Below are 14,998 nucleotides of genomic sequence, written 5' to 3' on the forward strand. Positions count from 1 at the left end.
ATATTGCGCGGTTGCCGTAGCTGCTAGCAACCTGGTTCGCATTATTCTTTCATTAAGTGACTACACTTTAAACAGTCCAGTCGCGTTAGAGTTAGACGTAGCACCATGCTTTCCCGCACAACTCACTGCGATATAAATCACTGCTTGGCACAGCCAGAGAAGGCCACTAAAGAACTGCAGCAATGGACAGCCGATTGATTACAGTTTCCAGGATTGGAAAACGTTATTAGTGGCAGTTGTTAATACACTGCTCTAACCCCTTGACTTCTTACTCCCATGGGCTCAGTAGGCCTACCCTTTTAAATACAAGCAGTTTAAAGCCCTGCACATAAACCAGATGGCATTCTCAGTGGTTATGATTAAGATGTTTTCTGAAAGTTTGTTCATGAAGTAACCATAACACTGGAACATTTGAGGAAGACAAACAAAAAAGATTGGGTTGATAATAAGGGTGATGCGGTGCAGTGAGACACTTTGATAGACAAAATGATAGGCTACTACAGCCTATTCTTAGCCTAAGTAATCATCTACTGACGGTCTTAAAAAGCTATAGTCATATTAGGCTATACATTCAAATTTATATTTGGCAGATTAGCAAACGAGCACTAGGCTAGCCTATAGTGCTGAAATGCCCGTGCCAGGATTCAAAACGCAGCAGGGGTCATTCATTGAATTCAGATATTTAGGTTGAAAAGAAGTAGAAGAAGCATCTTGGCTCACCTGACATGCCCTTGGATGGTAAAGGTTCCCTCTCCGAATGGATGGGCAGAACGGGAGACTTCAGCCGTGAGGCCAGTCCAGAGTGCAGCCACGCGCAGCTCATCACGCACAATAAGGAACTCAGCGCGCCGCGAGTCTGCATCCCGGCGAGGGGTAGCATCCAAAACTGGCTCCGGTTTCTCTTTCCCTTTTCGTTCTTGAAAAACTTCTTCCCTTCGTTTTTAGAAGCTTTCACGTGAAGGTCAGTTGTCACTCCAGTAATAAACCTTCTCTAAATAGACAGGAATAGGTCAGCATTCAAGTCACAAGACAGCCTATTCGTTGATGGTCTTGAAGTTATTCCTATTCGGAAATAAAGACTCCCAAGTTATGCAACAGAGAGAAGCAGAGAAAGTGACCAAAGAGGTTGGAGGTTCTCCGAGGCAATGACTGTACCAGCCCAGAAGCTTATGTCCCGTCCGTGCGGGTCCCTTCCCACTTTATACTTTCCCTGGACACTTGGAGCAGGCACGGGCAGGGAGGGGTGAGAAGGAAAGGAGTGGGTGGAGTTAGGAGGGGGGGGGGGGGTCAACGGGGGTCTTAGAGCCTATACCACTAACCTAATTCCATGTCAAATGTGAACACCTAGTGAAGGAAAGTGTAATCTTCAGGGCTGTAGCCTACAGTAGGATAGGGAGGAATGTTGGTTTCTGTGTGTGCAGCCTGTTCTGTATTTATACAACTGCTTCTAGAGTTCAGACCTAAGTGACTTAACAGAAACAAATGAACATAGTTTGAATAGCTCAGGCGACGTATTTCAATCTGTGTTGATCCTCTATCACAGAATGCCCTTTTTTATTTAGCACTTGATTTATTTTGGCCATATTAACTTCAGCTTCAAATACCTACCATTCCTACCTGAACATTCATCTGTTTGTGTAGCCTATTTGTAAGCCAACGGTTTGATTGTACTCTTATGTCGTTATAAAGTTACAACTCAATATAATCCTGTTTTTGGATAGTGTAGGACTACTGTTCTAGACGTCTATGTAGGTTTTGTCTGCCCTTCATCCAGTTCTCATTGAATAAGAATGTCTGAAGTCATCGACAATATCGACTCACATTCTTTATTGTTTTGTTTAGGGAAACGTTCTCTTAGATGTTATAAAAGTGAAAATTACATACAATAAACACTTGATTTAGATTTGTTTTAAGTTGAGCAATATGCTTTCCACTCTTCCATATTCCATAGGTGCGAGAAGGCGTGCAAGAGGCTTCAGGCATGGTCCCTACGGAGGCATCACGAGCGCTCGGCGGGTCAAGTTTACAGTGAAGTGTGCACGGAGATTTATTTGAATTGAAGTTCACAGCAAGAGTCTCGCCAATCAGTCATTCTGTGGAACAGTAATGATCCCTTAGTGAGTGCAAGTACAGGACAACCACCCCCAATCAGACAAAATATGATGATAATACAGTAATGATAATATTAATCAAAATAATAATGGCACATAATAACTAATTTCAAACTCTGGACATTAATTTGCTCATTGTAGCCTAAAGGTTCACACTCTTTGTGTGCCCTTCTTTCCCAAAGTCTCAAACTACCCCAACGAATAATAAAACAACCAAAATAAAGTTGGCCTGTGTCAGGCTGTGAATCAGGCTGTTTAGAGAAGAACCATATATCTATTACTGATTGTAGCTTTGTCTGTCGCGCCCCGGAAACGGCGCGAGCCCCTCGCCTCCAAACCCTCCCCAATCCATCCACATGCTAAACATGACGATACAATATGCTCAATGGCGATAACCTAACCCATTCAATAAGAAACCAGCACGTCCCCTATTCTGCCCGAGTGACCCTGGATCTAACAAGTGCTATAAACAACAACTATGAAAAGAAAAGGACAACGATGTCTCGAAGCATAGGCCTATATCTAAATTAAAGTTTTCTAAAGTCTTAGTAGGGCTGTGACGATTATTACAGTTTGGGTAAGGGTTATTGTCGATTTTTTTTGTTGAGTTTGTAGGCCTAATGCATCATAATTGTGTTTGGGGCTGCAGGTAGCCTAGTGGTTAGAGTGTTAGGCCACCGAAAGGTTGCTGGATCGGATCCCCGATCCATGGTTATTGTTCATAATTGTCGGTTGCATTATTATATGGTAATTGTGCCAGCATTAGTCTTAGGCTATTTGAATAAAATTGCATTCTATTTTCTGCACCCGTTTGTATTTATGGCTAGTTCCCCAGCGCCAGTGTAGGTGGAGATAGAAGTGAATGTGGGAACCCCTAAATATCTGTCAAAGTATTGGAATAAAACTGACTTATTTTGTCCCCTTGTGTTTATGCTATAGACAGACATTGTAGCCGAAATTGAAGAGCAAATAAACATTATTGAAAAAGTACAGATCTGACATGCCAGTTTGGTGGTGAAAGTACATATAATAGACACAAATACAGTATCAGTCAAAAATATATTTTGATTTGTTTAACACTGTTTTGGTTACTACATGATTCCATGTGTTATTTCATAGTTTGGATGTCGTCACTATTATTCTACAATGTAGAAAATAGTCAAAATAAAGAAAACACTGGAGTAGGTGTGTCCACACATTTGACTGGTTCTGTATGTGCATTATATTTTATATTCCTGACATTGTTTGTTCTGTTATTTCTTCATTTCTTTCTTTTAATTTATTTTGGGATTTGTGTGTATTGTTTTGTATTGCTAGGTATTACTGCACTGTTGGAGCTGGCAAAGTTGTATATGTGAGGACAACGTGCAATTTTTATGCATATGTCACATTATGTGGCTGTGAGAGACTTCCATTGAGGTGAGTGAAATCACACGCGGGTTCCCCTCTCCTCCGTCAACTTCGCGCACCCGTGAAATGGAATCGATGATGGTCTATTTGCACTTCATCACGAAGTGATAACCGCCGCTTTTATTTATTGCTGCACCGACCAATTCATTAGACTGGCTAGCGAATTGTCTGTTGGAGATAACACCACACATTTATATTATGCGGGTCACACTTAGAGTAACGAGGGGAGCTTTTGTGTTTTTTCCCTACACACATGGATTGCTACACAGTAGGTGCACTTTTCTTAATTCCAAAAATGATGTGTGTGTGTGTGTGGACATGCCTGAGATAATACAACATTTGGTTTACAGATTCTGGGTGTTGTAAGACATTCTTTAATGTTGCCATATTATTGGGTATATTGTACAGACTACTATTATTGTATATGTAAAAGTAACCGATTCAGGGTTGAAAAGTGGAGTCAATCCACCTCGGTAGCTTGTGTAGAGTTTGTCCTTACCTGCCGATTTTTAAAAATTTAGTCTCATTCTCGCACCCACTTCAAGAATGAAAGTAGCTTAGCCAGGAGTTTACAGTCGTTCCCCTAAGCCTTGACTTGTGGTTTCATTTAAAGAAGAGAGGAGCGAGAGAGAGAGAAAATGAGAGGGAAAAGGAAAGAGAGCGCACGCGTCTGAAGTCATATGCCAAAAAACATTGATTGCGTTCTATTACAATCGATTAACCGTGACCAGCGTTTCATAAGAGTGAGTAAGGTTACAATTCCGATAAGACAACCTAATACACTGCTCAAAAAAATAAAGGGAACACTTAAACAACACAATGTAACTCCAAGTCAATCACACTTCTGTGAAATCCAACTGTCCACTTAGGAAGCAACACTGATTGACAATAAATTTCACATGCTGTTGTGCAAATGGAATAGACAACAGATGGAAATTATAGGCAATTAGCAAGACACCCCCAATAAAGGAGTGGTTCTACAGGTGGTGACCACAGACCACTTCTCAGTTCCTATGCTTCCTGGCTGATGTTTTGGTCACTTTTGAATGCTGGCGGTGCTTTCACTCTAGTGGTAGCATGAGACGGAGTCTACAACCCACACAAGTGGCTCAGGTAGTGCAGCTCATCCAGGATGGCACATCAATGCGAGCTGTGGCAAGAAGGTTTGCTGTGTCTGTCAGCGTAGTGTCCAGAGCATGGAGGCGCTACCAGGAGACAGGCCAGTACATCAGGAGACGTGGAGGAGGCCGTAGGAGGGCAACAACCCAGCAGCAGGACCACTACCTCCGCCTTTGTGCAAGGAGGAGCACTGCCAGAGCCCTGCAAAATGACCTCCAGCAGGCCACAAATGTGCATGTGTCTGCTCAAACGGTCAGAAACAGACTCCATGAGGGTGGTATGAGGGCCCGACGTCCACAGGTGGGGGTTGTGCTTACAGCCCAACTTGGTGTTCTCTGGCAAATGCCAAACGTCCTGCACGGTGCAGGACGTTTGGCTTTTGCCAGAGAACACCAAGATTGGCAAATTCGCCACTTGCGCCCTGTGCTCTTCACAGATGAAAGCAGGTTAACACTGAGCACATGTGACAGACGTGACAGAGTCTGGAGACGCCGTGGAGAATGTTCTGCTGCCTGCAACATCCTCCAGCATGACCGGTTTGGCGGTGGGTCAGTCATGGTGTGGGGTGGCATTTCTTTGGGGGGCCGCACAGCCCTACATGGGCTCGCCTGAGGTAGCCTGACTGCCATTAGGTACCGAGATGAGATCCTCAGACCCCTTGTGAGACTATATGCTGGTGCGGTTGGCCCTGGGTTCTTCCTAATGCAAGACAATGCTAGACCTCATGTGGCTGGAGTGTGTCAGCAGTTCCTGCAAGAGGATGGCATTGATGCTATGGACTGGCCCGCCCGTTCCCCAGACCTGAATCCAATTGAGCACATCTGGGACATCATGTCTCGCTCCATCCACCAACGCCACGTTGCACCACAGACTGTCCAGGAGTTGGCGGATGCTTTTGTCCAGGTCTGGGAGGAGATCCCTCAGGAGACCATCCGCCACCTCATCAGGAGCATGCCCAGGCGTTGTAGGGAGGTCATACAGGCACGTGGAGGCCACACACACTACTGAGCCTCATTTTGACTTGTTTTAAGGACATTACATCAAAGTTGGATCAGCCTGTAGTGTGGTTTTCCACTTTAATTTTGAGTATGACTCCAAATCCAGACCTCCATGGGTTGATAAATTTGATTTCCATTGATCATTTTTGTGTGATTTTGTTGTCAGCACATTCAACTATGTAAAGAAAAAAGTATTTAATAAGAATATTTCATTCATTCAGACCTAGGATGTGTTATTTTAGTGTTCCCTTTATTTGTTTGAGCAGTGTATAAACCAGACACCATGCCTCTTTTATAGTCAAAGTGTTGTCCAATATGTTCTCCCTGAAGATAGGACACACTCGAGGCCTAAAATAGGACCAGATCAAAGAAACAGAGACGCTATATAGGCCTATGTGAGAACATATTGGTGCTTTTGATGACGCAATCATGCCTCTTCTCTGTGTATTTGCTGATGGTGTCGAATACAGACAGCCGAAAGTGCATAAACGCAACAGCGCATGTTTCATTTGTGTAGGCCTACTTCCCCAGAAACCCCCTCACTCCATCCTCTTTCCGTCTGACTGGCACATTCGGGACCGCATCCTGTTTGCTGGCTGGATTATACTGGAGGTGTGAATATACAGCGAGAAGGGGGAGCAGATAGCCTGGCAGATGTGTACCAACCGGTTACAGGGCGCCCCCAACACCACCTGTTCCCCATCACGGTTTTATGTACACTGATCAAATGGCAGAGGTCGACAACGAGGTCACTACAATTTCTGTCCTTTTACGCACGCACATTTAACCCGCTGTGGCACCTGAGAGATGGATTTGTTTGGTAATATGCGCGATGTCCTTAATTTTAATTTACATTCCAGTCTCAATCATTTCTGACTCAAGTGTAAATGTCGTGAAACAATCCAGAACAAATGCGCTGAATGGAGTATGGACATCCTGTCTCCCGCGCTCTCCTTGGACCACTGCTCGCTTTATCAAGTCCAGACATCGAGACGGAATTTTGTTTCTCAAGAACAAGTCAGAAAAAAGGAAAGTTGCTCACTGATTAGTTCACTTTTATAGAGAGTCGTCAGAAATACGATGACTCATTTTATTTTACCCTTGATAAAATCCTTAATATGACTCTTGGAGGAGGTGGATATTATTTAGCCTAATGATGGAAAAAATAATAACATGCCAGTGATTGAATAGCCATGCCAGTGTTTATAAATTAAACGTTGTATACATGATAAAATATAAATTGGTCATATTCAGAACTAATCATCTAAACTGACACATTATGAGGTCAATTGAAACCAGGATGTGTCTCGGGGAAGAGCCTTTTACTGCCTCCAATTTGGTTCTTAATGGCAACTGACAGAACAACAAAACGGTAAGTGATTATGTATTTATAGCTACTGTTATGCTGATAATGATGGTAATAAGGCTAACCAGGCCTACATGACTTGGTGTTGTTAGGCTAATTATTGTGTTACTCCTAGCAATGGAAAGTAGAGAATAGCCACTCAAAATTTAAATGGCGGTCTGGTTAGAATTCATGTTTATTCATGTATGAACGCTCGGGAATCAATACGCAAACACTGCCGAAACGGCTAAATGAAAGTGGACGGGGGTGCGAATTAAATTGGTGCTCCTGGTTGTCTTTTTCTCACAATACATTTTCGAGGGTTCCCTAGATGGAGAGTGTGAGTCGAATTATTGCCCTCCATGCAATTAGCGACCAGAAGCCATCTCCAAACACAGTTGGCATGGAAACGTGGTGAGGAGGGGGACACAACACCACTTGTCTTTGACACCTCGGATCCAACTGTGATATCTCTCACTTTAGGCTTGTATAATTGCGTCACTCCAAGTCGCCACTGTAGCAGCCTACTGTATGTATCTGATATTATATAGTAGTTTAGGCCTAGACTTGATTCTCTAATGTTACCAGACCGTTGGGTCCGTTATACTACTCGGCCTACACTTTGGCGCCAGAAGAATAACTCACTGACACCTACAGTACTGTACGTAACGTTCAGGGTCTATGTGGGTCTGTTCTTCTCTACAGCTGTTCCCGAGTTGCTTACAGATCTGCTCCCCCCTCGATAAGCAAACACCAGGCTTGAATCACCCCCGACAGACACCTCATTACTGAGCGCCTTTGAATTCTGCATTACCCCCCTTCTAATTTTGTTTATAAGAGTGAAATTACTTCCACACTTTATTTTAAGCTGCTTTGGAAAGTTGATAGTTCTCAAGAGTCGAGAACCCAGTGATAACTGGCCGCAGTACACACATTTTTACTCCTGCGGTAAATACCTCGACCATTACACATCAACACAGTCATCAAGATTAGTGTTTCGGGGGGCGACAGTGTAACAGCGCATTTGACTCACAGACCAACCGTCTCTTCCGAATTATTCCACTGATATTGACGCAGTCTTTTGTGCGTAATTATGTTCCCTAAAGATGCGTGACAAGTAGCACGTCAATGAATTAAATTATTGGCCCAGCCCAACAACTACTCGGTGGACATCTTGTTTTCTCCTCTCCACAGGTACAAACGGCTCTTCCCGTGATGCCTGTGATTGATGGTTGTTTTAATTTGGTGGATTTTTTTTAACGATGTGATTTACAGCTGATTTACAGCTTGGGTGGTCTGACCAAATCCTTTCCAGAACATAAAAAAGCAGAAAAAGCGAAAACAGAGAGATCATGGAGAGGCAAGATGGGGCAGAGGGACACACACACACACACACACACACACACACACACACACACACACACACACACACACACACACACACACACACACACAACGGGATAAATGTACTTTACCACCTGTCTTTGTGACCCAGAGTCAACACTGGTAGTGTCACCGCCACTGACTCCTACACCTCACATCCTCACACACACACCGCCACCACCACCACCACCATCCGTATCAACCCTACTGCCCTACCATCATCCCCCACACCAGAGTGTGGGACCCCCAGTGAGAAACCCTCCTCCTACAGACAGCCCTGGCCCAGCCCCAAACCTCTGGGGGTAGTGTAGCTGAGAGGAAGTCCACCGTCCTGGGGAGAAAGTAAACTACTGGTTCACAATCACACTGATGAGAAAGTCACAGATTAGAAATTAGTCATGGAAATAGTCATCCAAAGATCAAACTCATCCCAAATGGTTTTCTCCCATCATAAAGCAGAAGAATGGCCCTTCCATCTCACAAGTTTATCCCAAATTTGTCACACAGTGTCATCACCAACCTTATAAAAACCTATTTGTAATGTGACGTGGTAGTAGTTTGCTCCTATCACCAGCAGGGTAGAGGCCCATCATTGTACAATAATCTGTCCTTCACATGTTACTCTGCCCCAGCCTCCTTCCCCTCTTGTCCAGGATGGCGAGTTGCTCCTTGGCTGAGGCTGAAGCGTAGACCTGGGCCTGCTTCGGCCAATGAGGCCAGTGTGGAGCAGGACGACCCAAAACTGGACACCAGCCCTGAGTCAGAATCTGACACCGCCAGCTCCTCAAACTTCTGGAAGACCGCCTGTACAGACTGGAAGGGCACGTCTCTGTGCCAGCGACCCCCACCAGCTCCAGAAGGCCCTCTATAGGCCGGACGCTCGGCTGAGGAAGATGTGGGGTGGAGGGGGTAGGCCACAGCGGAGCCTCAGCCTGCCCTGGCCCAGCCCCAGAGCGGGACGCACCCCAGCGTTGCTGAAGCGAGTGGGCAGGGTGGCTAGGTGCTCCTGGGTCAGAGGGCTGTGGAAGCTCAGCACCCCTCCACCCATGTTGAGGAACAGCCCTAGGGTCTTGATCTGGGGTGGCACGGCATGAATGGGCTCCTGGCGGCTATCGTACACAGTGGAGAAGGACAAGCCCTGCCTTTCAAGCCACCAACCGCAAGCATCGTCCAATGAGCTCACTCCTGTATGGAAAATAGGAAAGGTGGTTGGTTTCTGTGTCAAAACAGACACCATGGGAACTTATGTCTTTAAATATTGTGCCAATAAACATTGCAATGTCATTATGAAACGGGGTGGAATTTATGCCCAACTTTTTCTGCACTCAACAAAGCTACATAGTTGTTGCCTCGTTTGGCCTGACTAAAACATGTTGATTGGAGCAGGAACAAACTGGCCCCCAGGCACCCACAGTGTTTCCCCTATATGCATTTAGTAGCAGCAGTGCGTGGCAGCCACTGTACTTAAAAACAAAAAGTTGTTATATGTATGCCCCAGGAAGACCCCATGAAGACTGTAGTTGTGACAGTTTACTTATGGTATAAATACTGTAGTAAGAAAAACAATATACTATAGTAATTACTGTAGTATTTTTGCAGACTGTAATATACCTGTGGAACCCTAATGGACAAAACATTTAACGAGCAAATTTTCCATAACCTGTAGGTAGAACTGAGGTCTGAATAGACGGTCAGCTTCTGCTCTTTTCTATGTAGGGAACACAATAATATTGGTGCCACACTTAAGAGAGAAACATTTCTCACTTATGGGTCGAACAAATTGGGATATAGGAGGGGAATGGACAGGGTATATGCAAATGAAATAATGTAGTATATACTATTGTAATTACAGTAGTGTTTTTGCGAACATTACTGTAGTATTTACTGGAGTGGTCTGTAGTATTTACAATAGTATTCTACACCATTCTATAGTAAGTACTGTAGCATTCTATAGTAAACCATAGTATTTTTTCATGTGGGATAGGCACGAGTGAGCAATAATATGTAAAATATCAATGCTGTTCCCATCCCATGTTCAGTCGACAGTGCCAGTCATCCTGGTCAACAACCACTAATACGTATTTGGCCTGACTCTCTACAGTTAATGACGAAGCTGCACATTTCTGTCATATTTGATTCAAATCAACAGATTGTTTATGGCTTGTTGCTGGGCCAAATTATTAGAGTTTCTGTTGTTTACAGAGAGCAGATGTCAATATGCCTTGTAAGCCAAAATGAAATTGTTAAAGAAACAATAGAATTGTTAGTGGTTCGGCCAAGCGCTGGGAAATCCATGCTGACATCCTGTTCACCACCGGGCGGCACCACAGAGCAGAGTTAAAGGACGTGAATGAACTTTATGTAGGACAGAGCCTGTGTCATGTATGCCCTAGGGACAATATTATGTGTGTGTGGGAGTATTTGCACAAGACTGCCTGTATGTATTTGTAGGCTACAACCGCCACATGATTATGTGTAAGAAATGTAGCCCATCTGTCAGTAGAAATATATCAGCATGCCAGAGGCTAAGAGTATTATTATCAAAGCAGTGATTTGTACTTGTTCTGCCACTATCTTTAACTCATGGCCAGGTGGAGTAGAGTGCACATCCTCACCTATCCTGTACAGAGTGCTGTTGCAGACATCCACCTCCCAGTAGAACTGACCCCTGACGATGACCCCGTCCCCACACACCTGAGGGAGGAGCTGGGGGGCAGACTCCTGGGATACTGAACCTGTGACCCTGTTGCTATGGTGACGAGAGGGTAGTGACGGAGGGCTTGGTCCGTGGAAGGTCACAGTGAGGGAGGAGGTGGAGAGATGGAGGGATAGAGCAGCAGCAGAGGGATCCAGGGTGAACGTCAGACCTGGGAAGGGAGAGATTAGGACAAAAGAGAAGGTGAAACCTGATTTACTCTAATCAGGGGCATTGTAATTAATAAGATGTGTATTTTTACTCTTCTTCTACACCAGTGAAGGCTGCAGAGGGGAGGATGGCTCATAATAATGGATAGAATGGAGTAAATGGAATGGTATCAAACACTTGGTTTTTATGTGTTTGATTTGATACCATTCCATTCACTCCATTCTATCCATTATTATGAGCCATCCTTCCATCAGCAGCCTCCACTGTTCAACACAGTATATCAATACATCCTTGGATAAAGAGTCTTGCATTGGACTCACTGACCTGAGACAGACTGATCCATCTCTTCCTCTTGTAGGTCTATAGCACCCTCCAGTGGTGAGCCTGTATACATGGATACACAGAGAACAGAGAGTTAAAACAGCCTACAAAACAGTTGGCACCATTTAAAGCATGTAGGGATGTAAGCATGCCAGATTATCCTTGACCCATTTATTCTCACTTTCCCACAAGGTTTACCAGTATTTAGAGGAACCAGAAACCAAACACTGAAGAAACAGAGTAACCACAACAACAATAACTATCTGGCATGCCTCCCAGTTTAAACCTGGAGCTTACAGAATGTGTCTTACCTAGACTAACTGCCAAGCACAGGGGGTTGGTGGCACTTTAATTGGGGATGATGGGCTCGTGGTAATGGCTGGAGCGGAATGGTAGCAAATACATCAAACACATGGTTTCTATGTGTTTGATGCCATTCCATTTGCTCTGTTCCACCCATTATTATTAGCCGTCCTCCCCTCAGCAGCCTCCACTGCTGCCAAGGTGCAATTTCACTCACCATATGCAGCAATGCTCTGGTCCTTGACGTCCCCTGTGTCCCTGACGAATGGATTCCCCTGCAGGTGGGATTAGTGGGGTGGGGTGGGAAAGAATGGGAAGGTGTGTCAGGGAGGGTTTAGTCACTGGGTCACTTGGAGGGTGTGACCTGTATCCATCCGAAGATTGAATAGGGCAATGGGAGAAGATTGAGCATCCATAAGACTTGTGCCTCTCACTTGTCTAAAACAAAGATGAAAGTCTAACGATCCTACCTGAAAAGAAAATAAGCTTTCTTACCTGTGAGAAGGCCTTCGTCCCTCCTTCCACCTGTTCCCCAGCTCTACTGGCTGTCCACCCAGGGGTCAGGGTGGGGTCGGGAGGCAGGCAGCAGGTGGCAGAAGCCCACTCCCAGCATGGCAGCTCCACAGGGTGGCAACAGCAAGGGCACAAAACGGCACACACAGGGGGACTGATAGAGCGGTGGTGGGCAGAACGGGTGCCACCTTGGGAAGCATGGCACACCCCTCCCTCACTTAGTACACATCGCCCTGCCCCCTCCCCACCCCCTACACAGCGCCCACACAGGGTATGGGAGCATGGTAGGAGAAGGGCAACGTCAAAACTACACCTACAGGATGGGCATAGAGAGGATTTAGCCAAATCATAATGACCCTCTTCTTCTCCCTTCTCTTCCTCCTCTTGTTCCTCCTCTTGTTCCTCCTCCTCACCCTGTCGCTTGTCGTTCTTTTGTAGTGTTCCGTCAAGACAGGGTGGTGTCTTTCGCATTATTGACAGATGTTGAGTTCAATGCATTTATAGCTCAATATCATCCTATCACCCTTGTCATGCAATTATTTTTTAGTCTTCACCAAAACAAAGGTCAGCATAGTCAACATGTACTGTTGACGATTCAAATAGTGAGGGGTCCATCCCTGAATCAAGTATTTTCTGTGGGTTGATGCAATGTAGCATGTGCAGCCACAGTATCCTATTAACCATTATTCCGAGAGCCTTGGCCAACACAAAAGACACAAACGATTCTCCTTAGAAACACACAATGAGGAGAGATCCCTATTGTACAGACATACTTTTCTAGCACATATCAAAATAGATTTTCCTCAACAGATCCCAAAGATATCCAACTCTGGTAAATGAAAGATCCTCTTCTTTGACAGACCAAAGATGTCCCCCACACAGATGGATGATACTGCAGCCTGCGTTCACAGAGGGCTCCACTCGATGGCGGGCGAGACCGTAGACATATTCCTGTCCTTTTCTCCCACCTCGCTTTTGCTGTTCCATCTATCTCCATCTGCTGATGTTGAGCATGCTGTGCTACGTAGGTTGGCAAGGCAGACAGAGGAAGATAAAGGAAGTGAGAGAGATTGAGGAAAGCAGCCTTTTATTAGACACTGCTTGGTGTTGCCATGGTTATGGCCTTACGTAAAGACACCAGTAAGGCTGGCCCACTGAGCACACAAACACTAGGGATTAATGTAATGGTCACACACAGACACTAATTTGTCATGCAAACCTTTTCCTTAATCTTCCCCTCTCTCCATGTCTCCTGCTGTACTACGTGAATTATCTGAAAGGGTTTTTGCTACATGATGTGAATATAAAGATCTGCCACAGCTCCATCACCGTGGTTACACTTTCTGTCTCCATATGGGCTGGTGGGGCCATTGTTCCCCGGGCCACTCCACAACACCAGGGCCAGGTCGGGGTCAGCTCAAAGTGGGCTTCTGGGGTGAAAGTGTGCAGGACGGAGGAGGGGTAGGAGGAGGATAGAATGGAGACAGGAAGATAAAGAGGGAGCTCAGTTGGTAGAGTATGACGCTTGCAATGCCAGGATAGAGGGTTTGATACCTAGGACCACCCGTAGGTAAAAATGTATGCACCCATTTGGATAAAAGCGTCATTCCTATATATACACACACAGTTGAAGTCAGAAGTTTACATAAAAAAGTTTTAATGACTCCAAACTAAGTGTTTCAACCAGTCCACAAATTTCTTGTTAACAAACTATGGTTTTGGCAAGTCGGTTAGGACATCTACTTTGTGCATGTGTAACAGATGTAAATTGTACTCTCCTTGCGTTGTGTTTTCTCCTAATAAATCACATCAGCTAGTGGTCCCAGTTGAGCATCATTTATTTTTGCTGCTGTTGTTAAATGGGAAACAGCACATTAGTTGTGCAGGGCTTAACGATATTGATGGCTGTCAATTGCAAAATCCCTTGCATCACATTTTCATACTGGGAAGAACTGACGTTCGCAATCTCCACCTATCTGCAAGCGGGGCCAATCACAACACACCTTATTGTCATCAGAGTTGAACCAACCAATTAGAATTCTTGAACATTAAATACACATTTCTTCAGAGGCAAGTGGAAACATAACCAACCCTGTTACATTCTCCCCTGCTGAATTACACTTGCATACTATAAAGAAACAAAATGAGGTATGCAATACCTTGCAATACATATGTCACCAAATATTCCAGTGCAAAGACTATTCTCTAAAGAGAATTAGGGGAATTCAAGACCCCATAGGAAAACATGCCTGTTACATGTTCAGTACACTCAGTGACAATAAGAACCTCAGACAGAAAAACCTTGGCCTACTTGACCTCTGACCTCCATTGGGTCTATTGAAAGTAAAAAAAAATAAAAAATAAAAAAAATGTGCTACAGACTTGAATTATAATCCTACACCCACACAGGTATTCTAATGAATTCTGTATGAAAAACCCTCTGTGTCTGCATAGTCTCTATGAGTCTCACTGGGCGTTTCCTAACCCAACCAGCCCCTGACCTGACAGGCCTAACAGAGTTATCATTACGTTTAACCTGTTCACCTACAACCACCACTGGTGGGTTACTGTCCACAGTCGGTGGATAGTCAAGGTCAAGGGTTCTGTGACTGTTGCTGGAGCTGGAGCT

General features: G+C 44.7%; 1 protein-coding gene across 2 annotated transcripts in view; it reads right to left on the reverse strand.

Moving 5' to 3' along the window:
* The window catches only part of LOC129831824 (chordin-like), a 37,438-nt gene extending 23,954 nt beyond the window's left edge, over nucleotides 1-13,484 (reverse strand). Inside the window, exons 1-2 of one of the 2 annotated variants that reach the window (XM_055895312.1) lie at nucleotides 12,352-13,484; nucleotides 721-925 (exon numbers count right to left, since the gene is read on the reverse strand). In XM_055895312.1, the coding sequence (XP_055751287.1) occupies nucleotides 721-925; nucleotides 12,352-12,840 (694 nt within the window). In that variant the 5' untranslated portion in view covers nucleotides 12,841-13,484. Of the gene's footprint in view, nucleotides 1-720; nucleotides 9,234-12,351 lie in introns of those variants that run through there. The other variant, XM_055895311.1, reaches the window with a different exon arrangement.
* Nucleotides 13,485-14,998: the final 1,514 nt, after the last annotated feature.

Source organism: Salvelinus fontinalis, chromosome 33 (assembly GCF_029448725.1).
Source record: "Salvelinus fontinalis isolate EN_2023a chromosome 33, ASM2944872v1, whole genome shotgun sequence".
NCBI classification, from domain to species: Eukaryota; Metazoa; Chordata; class Actinopteri; order Salmoniformes; family Salmonidae; genus Salvelinus; species Salvelinus fontinalis.